This window comes from Lactuca serriola, chromosome 1 (genome assembly GCF_051521515.1).
Source record: "Lactuca serriola cultivar US96UC23 chromosome 1, Lser_US96UC23_V15, whole genome shotgun sequence".
Lineage (NCBI taxonomy): Eukaryota > Viridiplantae > Streptophyta > Magnoliopsida > Asterales > Asteraceae > Lactuca > Lactuca serriola.
In genome coordinates this window covers 152,380,637-152,393,637 of record NC_136408.1, presented here as the reverse complement: position 1 = coordinate 152,393,637, position 13,001 = coordinate 152,380,637, and the positions used below count along the sequence as shown (strand labels likewise).

Below are 13,001 nucleotides of genomic sequence, written 5' to 3'. Positions count from 1 at the left end.
TCGGTTTAACATATTCTATGACTTTGGTTTAGATTACTAAGGCCAAAAAGTCTTCTATCATAAATTCACTTTTTACGCTTCCCGGTGTCACATCGGTTCCGTCGCGAAACTTCGACGGGTCATAACTTCTTCGTTATAACTCGGACTTCGGCGTTCTTTATATGTACGGAAACCTTGAGGCATATTCTAAAACTTGGTTAAGACTATTTATTCTAAATAATCTTTTGCCAAAAAGTTGTTTTCGACACTTATTGCCTCTAAATTGACTAGCCCGGATCTATGGGCGTAACAAAACTCGTATTAAATTACGAGATTTCCCTTAATTAGTTCTAACACTTTATCCATGGTTTGTTTGACTTTGGTTTTATGGTTTAATGAAAGTGAATATATTTTGAATACTCTATAAGTAATACTTCAGTATAAGTCTCTATTATAATCCTTTAAAGCTAAACAAATTGGTCTACAAATCAATTCGTTTCTGTTCTTAAGTCTAATGGGGTTGTTTATGGTTTAATTCACTTGAATTTTTTTATACCCAAGTCGGTTGTGGTAGCAGTAGGGTACAAAATGCACCCACCCATGTAAAAACTCACATATTGGCTTTTTTTATCTTGATTTATCTAGTTCAAGTTGTAGATCTGACGCATTTATTGGGTGGTATTAACTGAGTTTGCTACAAGAGTCCAAATTATATGGCTCTTTCCACATCAATCATTTAAAATAAAAAGATAGACATGGGTGTCGAATTAAATCAGTAAATCATGAAATAATGAAGGACAAATAAATATTTTGGCCGTTCTGGATAAATCAGACATGGATCTGGAAAGAAATTTTACTCCAAAAATATAAAGAGCCAATGAAGTTTCAACAACTCTTTTTGACAGTTTAGATGGAAAAGAAATTGGACACTGTAACTCTAGATAAAGAAGGCATCAATATAAGAGAATTCATGATTTTTATTGTGAATTATGCAATTTCTCCTTTTATGCAATCAATTCATGTTTTTATGTTTAAGTTAATGCAAAAGAATGAATTAATTGAGAAAACTGGAAAAAGTCATTGTTTTACTTGTTAAGTTAATGATCATGTCATCCTTTTTGCCAAATCGTATTAACCTTTTTAGCAATGTGCTTACAAAGTACATTACTATAACAAATAATTTTTTTTCATTTGTCACATTTGATTAGAAAACCTTTTTTACCAAACCATTTAAACCTTTTTACCAATGTGCTTACAAAGTACATTGCTATAACAAATCAACTTTTTTATTTATTTTGTCACATCTAATTAGATCATCTTTTTTAACCAACTGTTCTATCCCTTATGGCAATGTACTTACAAAGTACATTGCTATAGAGATGAAAGTGGGTCCAAACCCGGACCGGATGGACCCAGACCCGAAAAACCCTAAACCAGTTAACAAGATTTTGTAGAACCGGAAACCGGACCGATATATAGGAACCGGTTCCGGTTTGGTTCCGGGTACAATACTGGGTAAAGTGGGTCTAGAACCGGAAAACCCGAAAACATCAAAGTGGGTAGGTTGGAACCGGATAAAGTGGATTTAGAACCAGAAAAACTGGATTTTTTTGGTAGTTACTTACTACGTAGTGGGTTGAACTTTGAAATTTTCATATTGATATCCCGTCTTTGAGGGACTGTAACTCATTGAATATGAAACCAAAATTGACAAAATTTTAGTTTAAAATCATGTACAAACTCTAAACTACACTATGGAAAAAACCTCATGTCAATCTGACTTTAAACAAATGAGATATGCATGTGTTCACATTTTCACATAATACAAATTACAAAAACAAATAGCTAAAAAGTTGAAAATTTTTAGCTTTGATATCCCAGCTTCAGGGGACTGTAAATCATTGAATATTAAACCAAAAAATTACAAAATTATAGTCTAAAATCATGTAACAACTCTAAACTACAAGTTGGAAAAAACCTCATGTCAATCCGACTTCGGATATGCATGTTCTAAAATTTTCACAAAATACAAAAAAGCTGAAAAACTAAAAACTTTCAACTTTGATATCTCGAATTTGAGGGACTGTAAATCAATGAATATAAATCCAAAAATGACAAATTTATAGTCTAAACTCATGTACAAACTCTAAACTACACGTTGGAAAAAACCGCATGTCAATCTGACTTAAAACGAATGAGATGCATTTTTTAAACGTTTAACAAAAACCGGTTCCGGCCCCTAAAAGTGGTTCCGGTTCCTAACACCGGTTCTGGTTCTTAGACCCACTTTACCCGGACCTGATGGATCCAAACCCGGATTACCCAAAACCCGGATAAAGTCAATTTTCAAACCCGGAACCAAAACGGGTTCTATATATTCAAGTTCTAACGGTTCCGGTTCCGGTCCGGTTTTCCGGTTCCAAATCCCATCCCTACATTGCTATAACAAATCAACTTTTTTTTCTTTTGTCACGTCTCATCAGAAAATCTTTTTTTACCAAACCATTTGAACTTTTTTGGTAATGTACTTACAAACTACATTGCTATAACAAAGTAACATTTTTTTCTTTTGTCATATCTGATCAAATCATCTTTTTTTAACCAACTATTTTTTTCCTTTTTAGAAATATATTTATAAAGTACATTGCTATAACAAATCAACATTTTTTCTTTTGTTACATCTGATCAGAAAACTTTTTATAGAAAAGATCCATCTAAGTCACTATTACCGAAAACTTTGGTCCTTTTGTAAATTACAATTATAGTTCCTGTGTTGAATTTGCTTTTGCATACATAGTCAATGTAAGTCATAAAAGGCCCATGTTTAATAAACATTTTTACAGAAGAGGTCCATATAAGTCACCAGTACAGAAAAATTGGTCCTTGTGTCAATTACAGTTATAGTCCCTGTGTGGAATTTGTTTTTGTAGAAACGGTACATGTAAGTCACAAAAGGTCCGTGTTTAGTAAAACTTTTTATAGAAAAGGTCCCAATTACAGAAAAGACCGGTCCTTATGTAAATTACAGTTATAGTCCTTGTGTAGAATTTGTTTATGCAAAAATGGTCCATTTAAGTCACAAAAGGTCCCTATTCAATAAACCTTCTTATAGAAAATGTCCATCTAAGTCACCATTACAGAAAACATTAGTCCTTGTGTAAATTATAGTTAAATCCATGTGCAGAATTCGTTTTGCATAAATGGTTCATGTAAGTCAAAAAAGGTCCCTATTTAGTAAGCCTTTTTACAAAAAAGGTTCATATAAGTCACCATCACAGAAAACATCGGTCCTTATGTAAATTACAGGTATAGTCCCTATGTAGAATAAGTTTTTGCAGAAATGGTCCATGTAAGTCATAAAAGGTCCTTTTTTAGTAAACCTTTTTTTTATAAAAAAGGTCCATATAAGTCACCATTATAGAAAGCATCGGTCCTTGTGTAAATTACAGTTATAGTCCCTATATAGAATTTGTTTTTGCATAAATGGTCCATGTAAGTCACAAAAGGTCCCTGTTTAGTGAACCTTTTTACAGAAAAAGCCTATATAAGTCACCATTACATAAAACATTGTTCCTTGTGTAAATTATAGTTATAGTCCCTGTGTTGGATTTGTTTTTGCAGATATGGTCCATGTAAGTGTAACATCCCGAAATAGCAAGAGTAGAGTTGAAGGGCTATAAGTGTTAAGTGGGAAAGAGTGACTCGGCGAGTCCATGGATGGACTCGGCGAGTAGAGTCGCGACTGGGTCGCGTGGTTAAGTAGCCGACTCGGCGAGTCGATGAGTTGGACTCGGCGAGTAGGCGCTGGGTGGAGAAAACCCTAATTCTCGGGGTTGAGCCCTATATAAGGAACATTATGTTCCTTCCCCAGCCTCTTTATTTCCCTCTTGAGTTCCAGAAACCCTAAATCGCTGAGGAGCTCCATTGTTGAGAGGATTGGAGCATTGGAGAAGTTTGTTGAAGGAATTTTGTGGGAATTGAAGGCTTGGGGCAAGGGGCTTTGCTTGGAATCAACTTCATTGCAGTTGGGGGCGTCCATTGGAGGTAATATCTCGTTCTTGGTCTGATTGTATGTTGTTTCTTCAATTTGGGGTTTGTGGGATCTTGCCTATGGATGTAAATGGAAGTCTAGAGGTTAGATCTGAGGTTGCTACCTCAGATCTGGAAGGGAGGAGAATCAGAGAGCATGAAAGTCCCTATGTTGGAGTGTTTAGTGAAGCTTGCAAGTCCCAAACCCTAGTTATAAGTGAATAAGGCCTAGATCTCTTTGGATTCACGTAAAGTTTGCCACTTTACGTGATGGATGAGTTGTATAAGGCTAGATCTATGTTTTGGGTCATTTGCATGGCCTGGAATGCTTCTGAATGGATTCAGATCGGTGGTACTCGGCGAGTCACATGGGTGAACTCGACGAGTTGCTTGAAGATGAGCTGGGACTCGACGAGTTGGAAGAACAACTCGGCGAGTCGGATGAAGATAGCCTGGAACTCGGCGAGGTGTATGAACAACTCGGCGAGTAGGTTGATGATAGCCTTAGACTCGGCGAGTCTGTTCTTGGACTCGGCAAGTCTTGTTGAAGAGTTCCGATATTCTCTGGTTGAATCGAGAATCGGTGAGTCAAGGGATGACTCGGTGAGTTGTGTGCGAGTGGACTCTGAGTTGTTGGACTCGGCGAGTCTTGGGGTGACTCGGCGAGTTAGGTCGCTGATTGAGAGAAGTTCTGAGTATGGGAACTCGGCGAGTCATAGGTTTGACTCGGCGAGTAGGGTCAGTCAGGGGTTGACTTTGACCTTGTCTTTGACCAAGGGTTGATCAGTGGTTTCCAGGGGAATTCTAGTAATTGTTGTTTATTGTTTGGGTTCAGTGCATAGGTGGTTGACCAGTGGTGGAGATCGTATCAGTGATTAGAGTAGCTTGGATTATCTCTTCAGTCGGCAGTTTCGAGGTGAGTTATCCTCACTATATCAACGGGGTCTAAGGCACCAAGGTCGGCCCTTATCGGATTGAGATCCGGGTAGTTGTTGCTCTGTTATTGTTATGTTGTTGTGATGTGATATGTTTGCATCCTGAGAGTTAGGATGGTGTATGTTAGAGCCCTGATTGAGATCAGTATCCTGAGAGATAGAGAGGTGCTATGCTAGTGACCTGTTAGGTCAGTATCCTGGTTAGGATGATTATATGTTATGTGATCTGTTAGATCTGCTTGTAGTCTGTGATTTGCTTTATGTATGTATGTATGTGCACATGGATGTTTGGACTGGAGTTGGGTTGAGGCGGGTCCTGCTATGTGCAGTAGGCCAAGATACCCAGGGCGGACCGGTTGTCCCGTAGGCCCAGCGAACGGTCCGGATAGGCTGTAGGTCCCGTTAGGGGCAGACCAGACGTGCCGAAGGCTCGGAGAGTGGACCAGACAGACTGAAGGCCCGGTGCGGGCGGACCAGTCATACTGTAGACTCAGAGAGAGTGGACCAGGTGGATTGAAGGCCCGGGAATGGGCGGACCAATCACACTGCAGACTCGATGTATGCGGATAGACTCAGAGGGTGAACCTGGTGGACTGTTGGCCGGTGCGGCGGACCAGTCACACAGTAGACCCGGAGAGCAGGGCTGTTCTGTGTTTGGATATGTTGTGGCATGTTATGCGTGTATGGTATTGCGGTTGGTATTTTGGGGATATCTCACTAAGCTTTCGGGCTTACAGTTGTGGTTTCATGTTTTTCAGGTTCTTCAGGAGATCGTGGCAAGGCGAAGGCGTGATCGTACCGCTCTTCATGATTTCGTGGTGTTATGATTCTGGGAACTCGATAAATGTTTTGTATTGAAAACCTTTTTGTAAAGATTTTATGGAATCGAGATGTTTTTGAAAAATTTAAAATTTGGTTGTATTTTTCGGTCGTTACAGTAAGTCACAAAAGGTCCCTGTTCAACAACTTTTTTATAGAAAAGATTCATATAAGTTACCATTACAGAAAACATCATTCCTTGTGTAAATTACAGCTATAGTCCCAATGTAGAATTTGTTTTCTGTAAGTCACAAAAGGTCCCTGTTCAATAGACCTTTTTACAGAAAATGTCTATATAAGTCATCATTATAGAAAACATCGGTCCTTGTGTAAATTATAGTTATATTCCATGTACAAAATGAGAGAGAAATGAAAGACAAGATTAAGACTCTCTCTCTCTCTCTCTCTCTCTCTCTCTCTCTCTCTCTCTCTCTCTCTCTCTCGGATTAGAGCAATGGGTTGGAAACCACAGTTAAACGACTCGTGTGTCTACTGAGAATATCAAACACGAGCTTCAATCCCTCAACTACTGCAACTTCATACTTTTGATCATTTTACTCTTGCATTTTATGAACGGTACACCATTAGGTCCGACGCTTATACAATAGTAGCCCACATTCCTTCTTAGCCCACAAACATGAGAATTTAAACACACTAACATGTATTTGCACCCAAACTAAAACAAATTATTATTCTTAGAAAAAAAAAATTACCGATTCATTCAATATTAATATTGTAAAATATAGACATATTTCTAGTTTTCAAATCACTCGATGTGAATCTTAAAGTTCCAAAAAAAAAAAAAAAGGTTAAAAATAATTTATTTCGAAATTGATAAATTAATAATTTATTATTTTTGTATTATATCTCCATTTCTAATGGTGGTATCCCTATGAAGTAACTTTTTAGAGGTAAATTAGGTATTTGACCTGATCAGAAGAAATTAATTCGTTACATGCCCTTATCGTGTACGGTGGGGTACACCATTTCCTTCCTGTGATCTCCAATGGATTCTTCTTTGACTTCGGAGGTCTACCACCCTCTCAATAACTAACCCCTTTCATCATCCTGTTTTCCTATTCACAATTCTTCTTCATTAACCACCACCACCACAACCACCGACGCCTCCGCCGTGTTTCGTTTTCCGATCACTTCCATATGTATATTTAATCAAACAAAACAAAACCAGGATTTTCTGGATGGGATATTTGTCTTGTAAAGCGGAATCAGCCATCACAGTTCATACTCCATCCAAGAAATCAGAAAAACCCGGCGATTTTCTTCAAGGAAATGAAGATTTGGAACAACCCATCAACAAGAAGATTCAACACTTTGACTACAGCGATTTGGAAGAAGCCACCAATAATTTCTCTGAAAAGAAGCTCCTTGGTCGTGGCAGCCATGGATTAGTCTACAAAGCACTCCTCCGCAACGGCCGTCTCGTCGCCGTCAAAAAACCCTCACATCACAACCACCGTCACTCCGCCATCTCCACCTTGCCGGAGAACGAAGTCGAAAACGAAATCGACATCCTGTCAAAAATCCACAGCCCTCGCCTCGTTAATTTAGTCGGATTCACCAACACCCCACATCAAAATCGGTTGCTAGTAGTGGAATTCATGTGCAATGGAACACTCTACGACACCCTCCATATCAGTCAACAGCCGCCGAATTGGGGGCGGAGAATCCGGTTAGCTTTACAAACTGCGAAAGCAATCGACACCCTTCATTCCTCCGTTCCACCGGTGATCCACCGTGATATTAAGTCAGCCAACATTCTGATTGACCGGAATTTCAACGCCCGATTAGGCGACTTCGGGTTAGCCCTTCGGTGTCATGTGGATGATTACCGCCTTCTATCTACTCCGCCGGCCGGAACCATGGGATACCTTGATCCGGGTTATGTTACACCGGATAATCTCAGCACTAAAACCGACGTTTTCAGTTTTGGAATTCTATTATTAGAGATAATTAGCGGCAGAAAAGCCATTGACGTCAGCCATTCGCCACCGTCAATCGTCGATTGGGCGATTCCATTGATTAGAAGAGGTAAGCTTTTGACTGTTTTTGATCCTCGAATTCCGCCGCCTAAAGATCCTTCCGTAAGAAAACAATTGGCCGTGATTGCCGCCAAATGTGTGAGATCTTGTCGGGAGAGAAGACCTTCCATGAACGAAATCGTCGATTCCCTAAGTTTCTTGACTAAATTGGTTCCTCTCCGATCATGGAATGGTTTAAGCAACCCCTGCATGATGGTCGACACTGTAAGACCAGTGGGTCACGTTTCTTCACGGCCAAAGGGCGCCGCCGCCGCCGCCGTATGCGGTGCTGCTGACGACGGGAAGCCATTGAGTAATCCCAGAAGGGTTTATTCCGATTTAGGGTTCCGAAACAATTTGATGGATCTTATGGCTAGAAAAGTTGAGAATGAGAATGATCAAGATTTGACTACAAAACGTAAAGTTCATCGAAGTTCTAGATTTAAAAATGAAGGATCTAGTTTTAGGAGTGTTCTTGGTGGAAATACAATTCAACGTCATCATTCAGTTGGGTAGAATTCAAGAATTCAAGAATTCAAGAATTCAAGAATCAAGATATCATCTTTTTTGGTTGATTTAGATTTTACATTGTGGGATTAATTTTGAATGTACTTAGTTTGTTTTTCAATCATTTTATTTCTCTTGTCATTGAATTGATAAGAACATCGATAAGAATAGATACCACTCTTGATCTTTTGAAATAAAGGTCGAGAAGGGTATTGTTTCTTTTGTATTTCTTCATTGTGCAAAGATATCAAACATGTTGTTCATCTCCTATTGTGCATTTTATAGCATTTGATTTTGTTTTTGTCATTATGAATTTTTAATGGTTTTGTTCCTTTACATGGAAATCCATGTTCTTGTGTTAACGGGTTGGATGACAAAATCAAAATATTTGTTATCGAAAGATTCATATATGTCAACATGATAATATTATATGGGATTGGACTTGTACTAAACAATTCCAATGTTAATTTTTATATTAAATATAACGAGGGTTTTAATGTTTTTCTGCCAATTAAGATTCTGTCTTTTTAAATGAAAAAAAAAATCAATTTGTCTTGTTGACATCGTATATTTCCAATAAAAACAAATACGGTATAAGATTGTCTTATTTTGTAACAAGGTTTTACTTCTTATCATCATGTGCGGAGCTTTATTAGGGCGATGGAGGACTGTGGCCCCCACTGATTTTTTTTTGTTACAAATAGCATTTGATATTTTAATTTTATACATATTAAACCCAAAAATATAAAATTTAGTTGTAGCTCCCCCCCACCCCCCGGCGCATAAATCATCTGCTGAAGTTCCGCCTGCTTATCATGCATATCCACATGTTCTATGTAACTATCATAGCGACATTGTTTTGAAGCTACAAACATAGGAAGATTGATACGAATGTTGTGGAGCTCTAATGGTTGTATATATATATATATATATATATATATATATATATATATATATATATATATATATATATATATATATATATATATATATATATATATATATATATATAGAGGAGGCTTAGAGGGGGACAAAGTGAGCAACTGTACAAGGTCTAATTTTTTTCATTATATATTTTTATTTAAAAATATAAAATTATAATAAAGATAAGTGCCCTTTTTTCTTGCTCGTCCTGGGCCTTTAAGAATATTTCATTTTTCAGGACCGGCCTTGTACATACATTTGACAACCAAAAAAATGAATTGAAAAGTTAGAAATTAGGGTATGAAACGTATATAATAAGGTATAATTTGGTGGATATGTATGAATTTGGGCGTGACTATTGAGGCCCCGATGGAAGAGTGTGTGTGGAGGTGTAGGTGCACCAACAAATTCAATCTACTTGCAATGGGTACCACACCACATTTTCGTAAGTTGGTAAGACAACACTTGGCTACTTACCAAAGTACTTGATTATGTTTACTAATTCAAAGGGGACAAAAATAATAGTATATTTTAGATAAAGTTCAATTTATAATGTATATTTTAAACATGAGGAATAGATTTAACGTTTCTTGAAATATAACACTAGCAATTGTCGGCATGAGTGAACAGATATGATTATTGTTTTATAAGGCTAAAATTTATCTCCTGTTTTCAAACAAAAAATAACTGTTTGGATTGAATACCTTGATTGATTGTACCTATTGTGGTTGGTCATGTATTGAATGCATTTGTCCGTAAATAATTTGAGTTATATTTTATTACTTCAGAACTTTGAAACTATTAAAGGTTATGCACAAGAAATAATATATTTTTATCTTTTATATATTAAAGACTTTTATTGTTTTTATTAATATTACATTGTTATATTCATGATTCTTTATTAAATTTTTATTTTGAAAGAGATTTTTATTTGAAAGAGTTAAAATGTTGTGATATACTTCCATTCAATTATATTATTGTCATTTTAACATTTTTTATCCTTAATATTTTAGAAAGCAGGCCAACTTTGAAATGGAAACACGGGCTGACTTTAAAATGTTTTTATGTGACCGTCACTTGACCACTTTTTTAATAGTAAAAAAATCAAAATTTTTAATAGATTAATATAATTTAAAATACATGTCTAGTATAAAAAGACTGATGTCATAACCTTCTTTCATAGGTAGATTTTTCAAAAAGAATTTGACAAAATTTTATCATTTTCTAACCCAAATAATAATAATAATAACAACAACAACAACTCATTTTATATCCAGTATAAAAAAATCATATTTTTTATAAAAATAATCATTTTGTTGAGGAGCTTTTGTGACTCATATTAATCCAAGTATAAGGATATTCTAGTAATTTTTATTGAGTTTGAAGTACCATCTCTATAGACAAATATATTATCTGTGAAATCATTTTGGGTTCAAGTTATGAATGTTATTTATGGTAAATGATGATGATCTCTTTCATATTAAACATGCTCGTGGAGATGTCGTTTGGGCTAGAATCATGAGTTCAATTAATATTATTCTGTATAATATGCTTATAAGAATGGTCGGGAATAGGAGACAATCAAAATTCTAGTTAGATGTTTGGATCATAGATTCTACCTTGAGAATTATATTTATGAGACTATACGATTTGGAGTTTCATTGTGATTGTACAATGTTCGATAGACTTGATCCCGATGGTTGTTGGAATTGGTGGTGGCCCATTTGTGGTATGGAGGAACAATGTCAATTAGATAATCTAATGTTGTTGATTAGTGATTTTCATGTGTCTTGCGATACAGATAAGTGGAGATATTGAGATTTTCACAGTTTGCAATACGAGGAAGATAATTAACAAAGTTATTCATCGTGAGATAGATACGACTACAAGGCGAAACAACTGTGTTCCTAGAAAAATAAATTTTTTGTTTGGAGAACTCGATTGAATCAACTTCATACGTGCTGAAATATTAGCCATAAAGGTATTGAAGTGGATTCGATTTTGAGCCCCACCGTTCGATTTGTTGTTGAGTGTTTAGACCATGCTTTTGTTTCATGTGAGTTTGTATTAGACAAACTTAACAGCTACTCATGATTATCTTTATGTATAGTATTTAATTCTTTGAGGTTGTAATGTGTAAATTATATTTCTATAAATCATAAGTCTCTCCACCTAATTAGGTGTGATGTGTACCATTATCATGGTATCAGAGCCCATTAATCCCACCCTTTTTCTATTCCTCTTCCCTGTCGTTCTCTCTTTCTTTCCCATACTTTTCAGTTTTCTGCATCTCTAATCTTCCCATGGCTTCTTCTTCTTCTCACGATCATACCCTATCCATGAACACAATTCTTCATCTGATATCCAACAAATTGTCATCTACCAATTATCTTTTATGGAAAAATCAAATGATTCCCCTCCTCACCTATCAGAATCTGTTGGGCCATGTAGATGGGTCTCTTCCCGCACCTGATCCGGTGGTTCTCACTGATGGCAAGTCCTCGCCAAACCCGGAATTTGCTGCATGGATCTCTGCTGATCAGCGAGTAATTATTTTTCTCCATGCATCCTTAACTGAAGAAGCTTTTTCCGAGATTGTTGGCCTGTCAACGGCTCAACAGATTTGGGTTGCGCTTGAGGTGGCTTATAGCCACTCCTCTGTCGAAAGAATTCAGAACCTCCGCGATCAACTGCGCCAATTCTCCAAGGGAACCTCCACTGTTGCTGAGTTTGGAAGGAAATTCAAGAACATTTGTGATCAACTTTCTGCTGTTGGTCATCCTGTTGATGAATCGGACAAAACACACTGCTTTTTATGTGGTCTTGGTCCGACTTTTGAGACTTTTTCCACCGCTATTCGGGCCTCTCGGTCCCTCACTACTCTCCGAGATCTTCTTGCCCAAGCCGAGGCACATGAGTTATTTTTGCGCTCTCTACATGGGACTGCTTCCCCGTCAGTGTCCCTTTCTGCTACCTCCCATCCCCCCACATCTCGCGGTGGTCGTGGTGGTCGTTTTTTTTCGGGGTGGTCGTGGGCGTGGGCGTCGTCCTCCCCATTGTCAATTATGCCGAACCAATGGCCACTATGCTAGTGCATGCCCACATCTCTCATCATATGCCACTCATAAACCCGGATCAAATGTTGATTTAGCCAAAGCCTGTCATGCTCAATGTCGTGTAACACCCAATGCCCCAGACTGGTTTGTTGACTCCGGTGCCACCGATCATATGGCTTCTTCCACGGCATCCGTCTCTCAACCTATGCCTTATGTTGGGGACTCTAAGGTTGCCTTTGGGGATGGTAATGTTCTCCCCGTATCTCATATTGGTCAATCTATGATTCGCAATAATATTAAATTGCGGGATGTTCTCGTTGTCCCAATGATCACCAAAAATTTATTGTCCATTAGTAAATTGACTACCGATAATAGTCTCGATGTTTTGTTTTCCCAACCTCATTTTTATATCCAGGATCGGGCAACGAAGCAGGTTCTAGCAACGGGGCGATGTGAGCAAGGATTATATGTTCTATCCAATAAACCGACAGCATTTATGGCTACTGCTTGTTCGAAGTTAAGAGCATCCTATGAGCTTTGGCATTCCCGCTTGGGCCACGTTTCTTTTGATACTCTTTCTCTTATGAATAAATTAGGTCACGTTTCGGTGACATCTATATTACCATCACCCGTTGTTTGTACGCCTTGCCAACTTGCTAAAGCGCATCGTTTACCTTTTGAACCTAATGAAAAACGTGCTTTAAATGTATTGG

General features: G+C 37.5%; 1 protein-coding gene across 1 annotated transcript; it reads left to right on the top strand.

Annotated features, from left to right (window-relative positions):
- Positions 1-6,745: 6,745 nt before the first annotated feature.
- Positions 6,746-8,576, top strand: LOC145100018 (serine/threonine-protein kinase-like protein At3g51990). The gene has a single exon (XM_079037458.1). It carries the CDS (start codon positions 6,962-6,964, stop codon positions 8,315-8,317), a length of 1,356 nt encoding a protein of 451 aa, XP_078893584.1. The 5' UTR covers positions 6,746-6,961; the 3' UTR covers positions 8,318-8,576.
- The last annotated feature ends 4,425 nt before the right edge of the window (positions 8,577-13,001 follow it).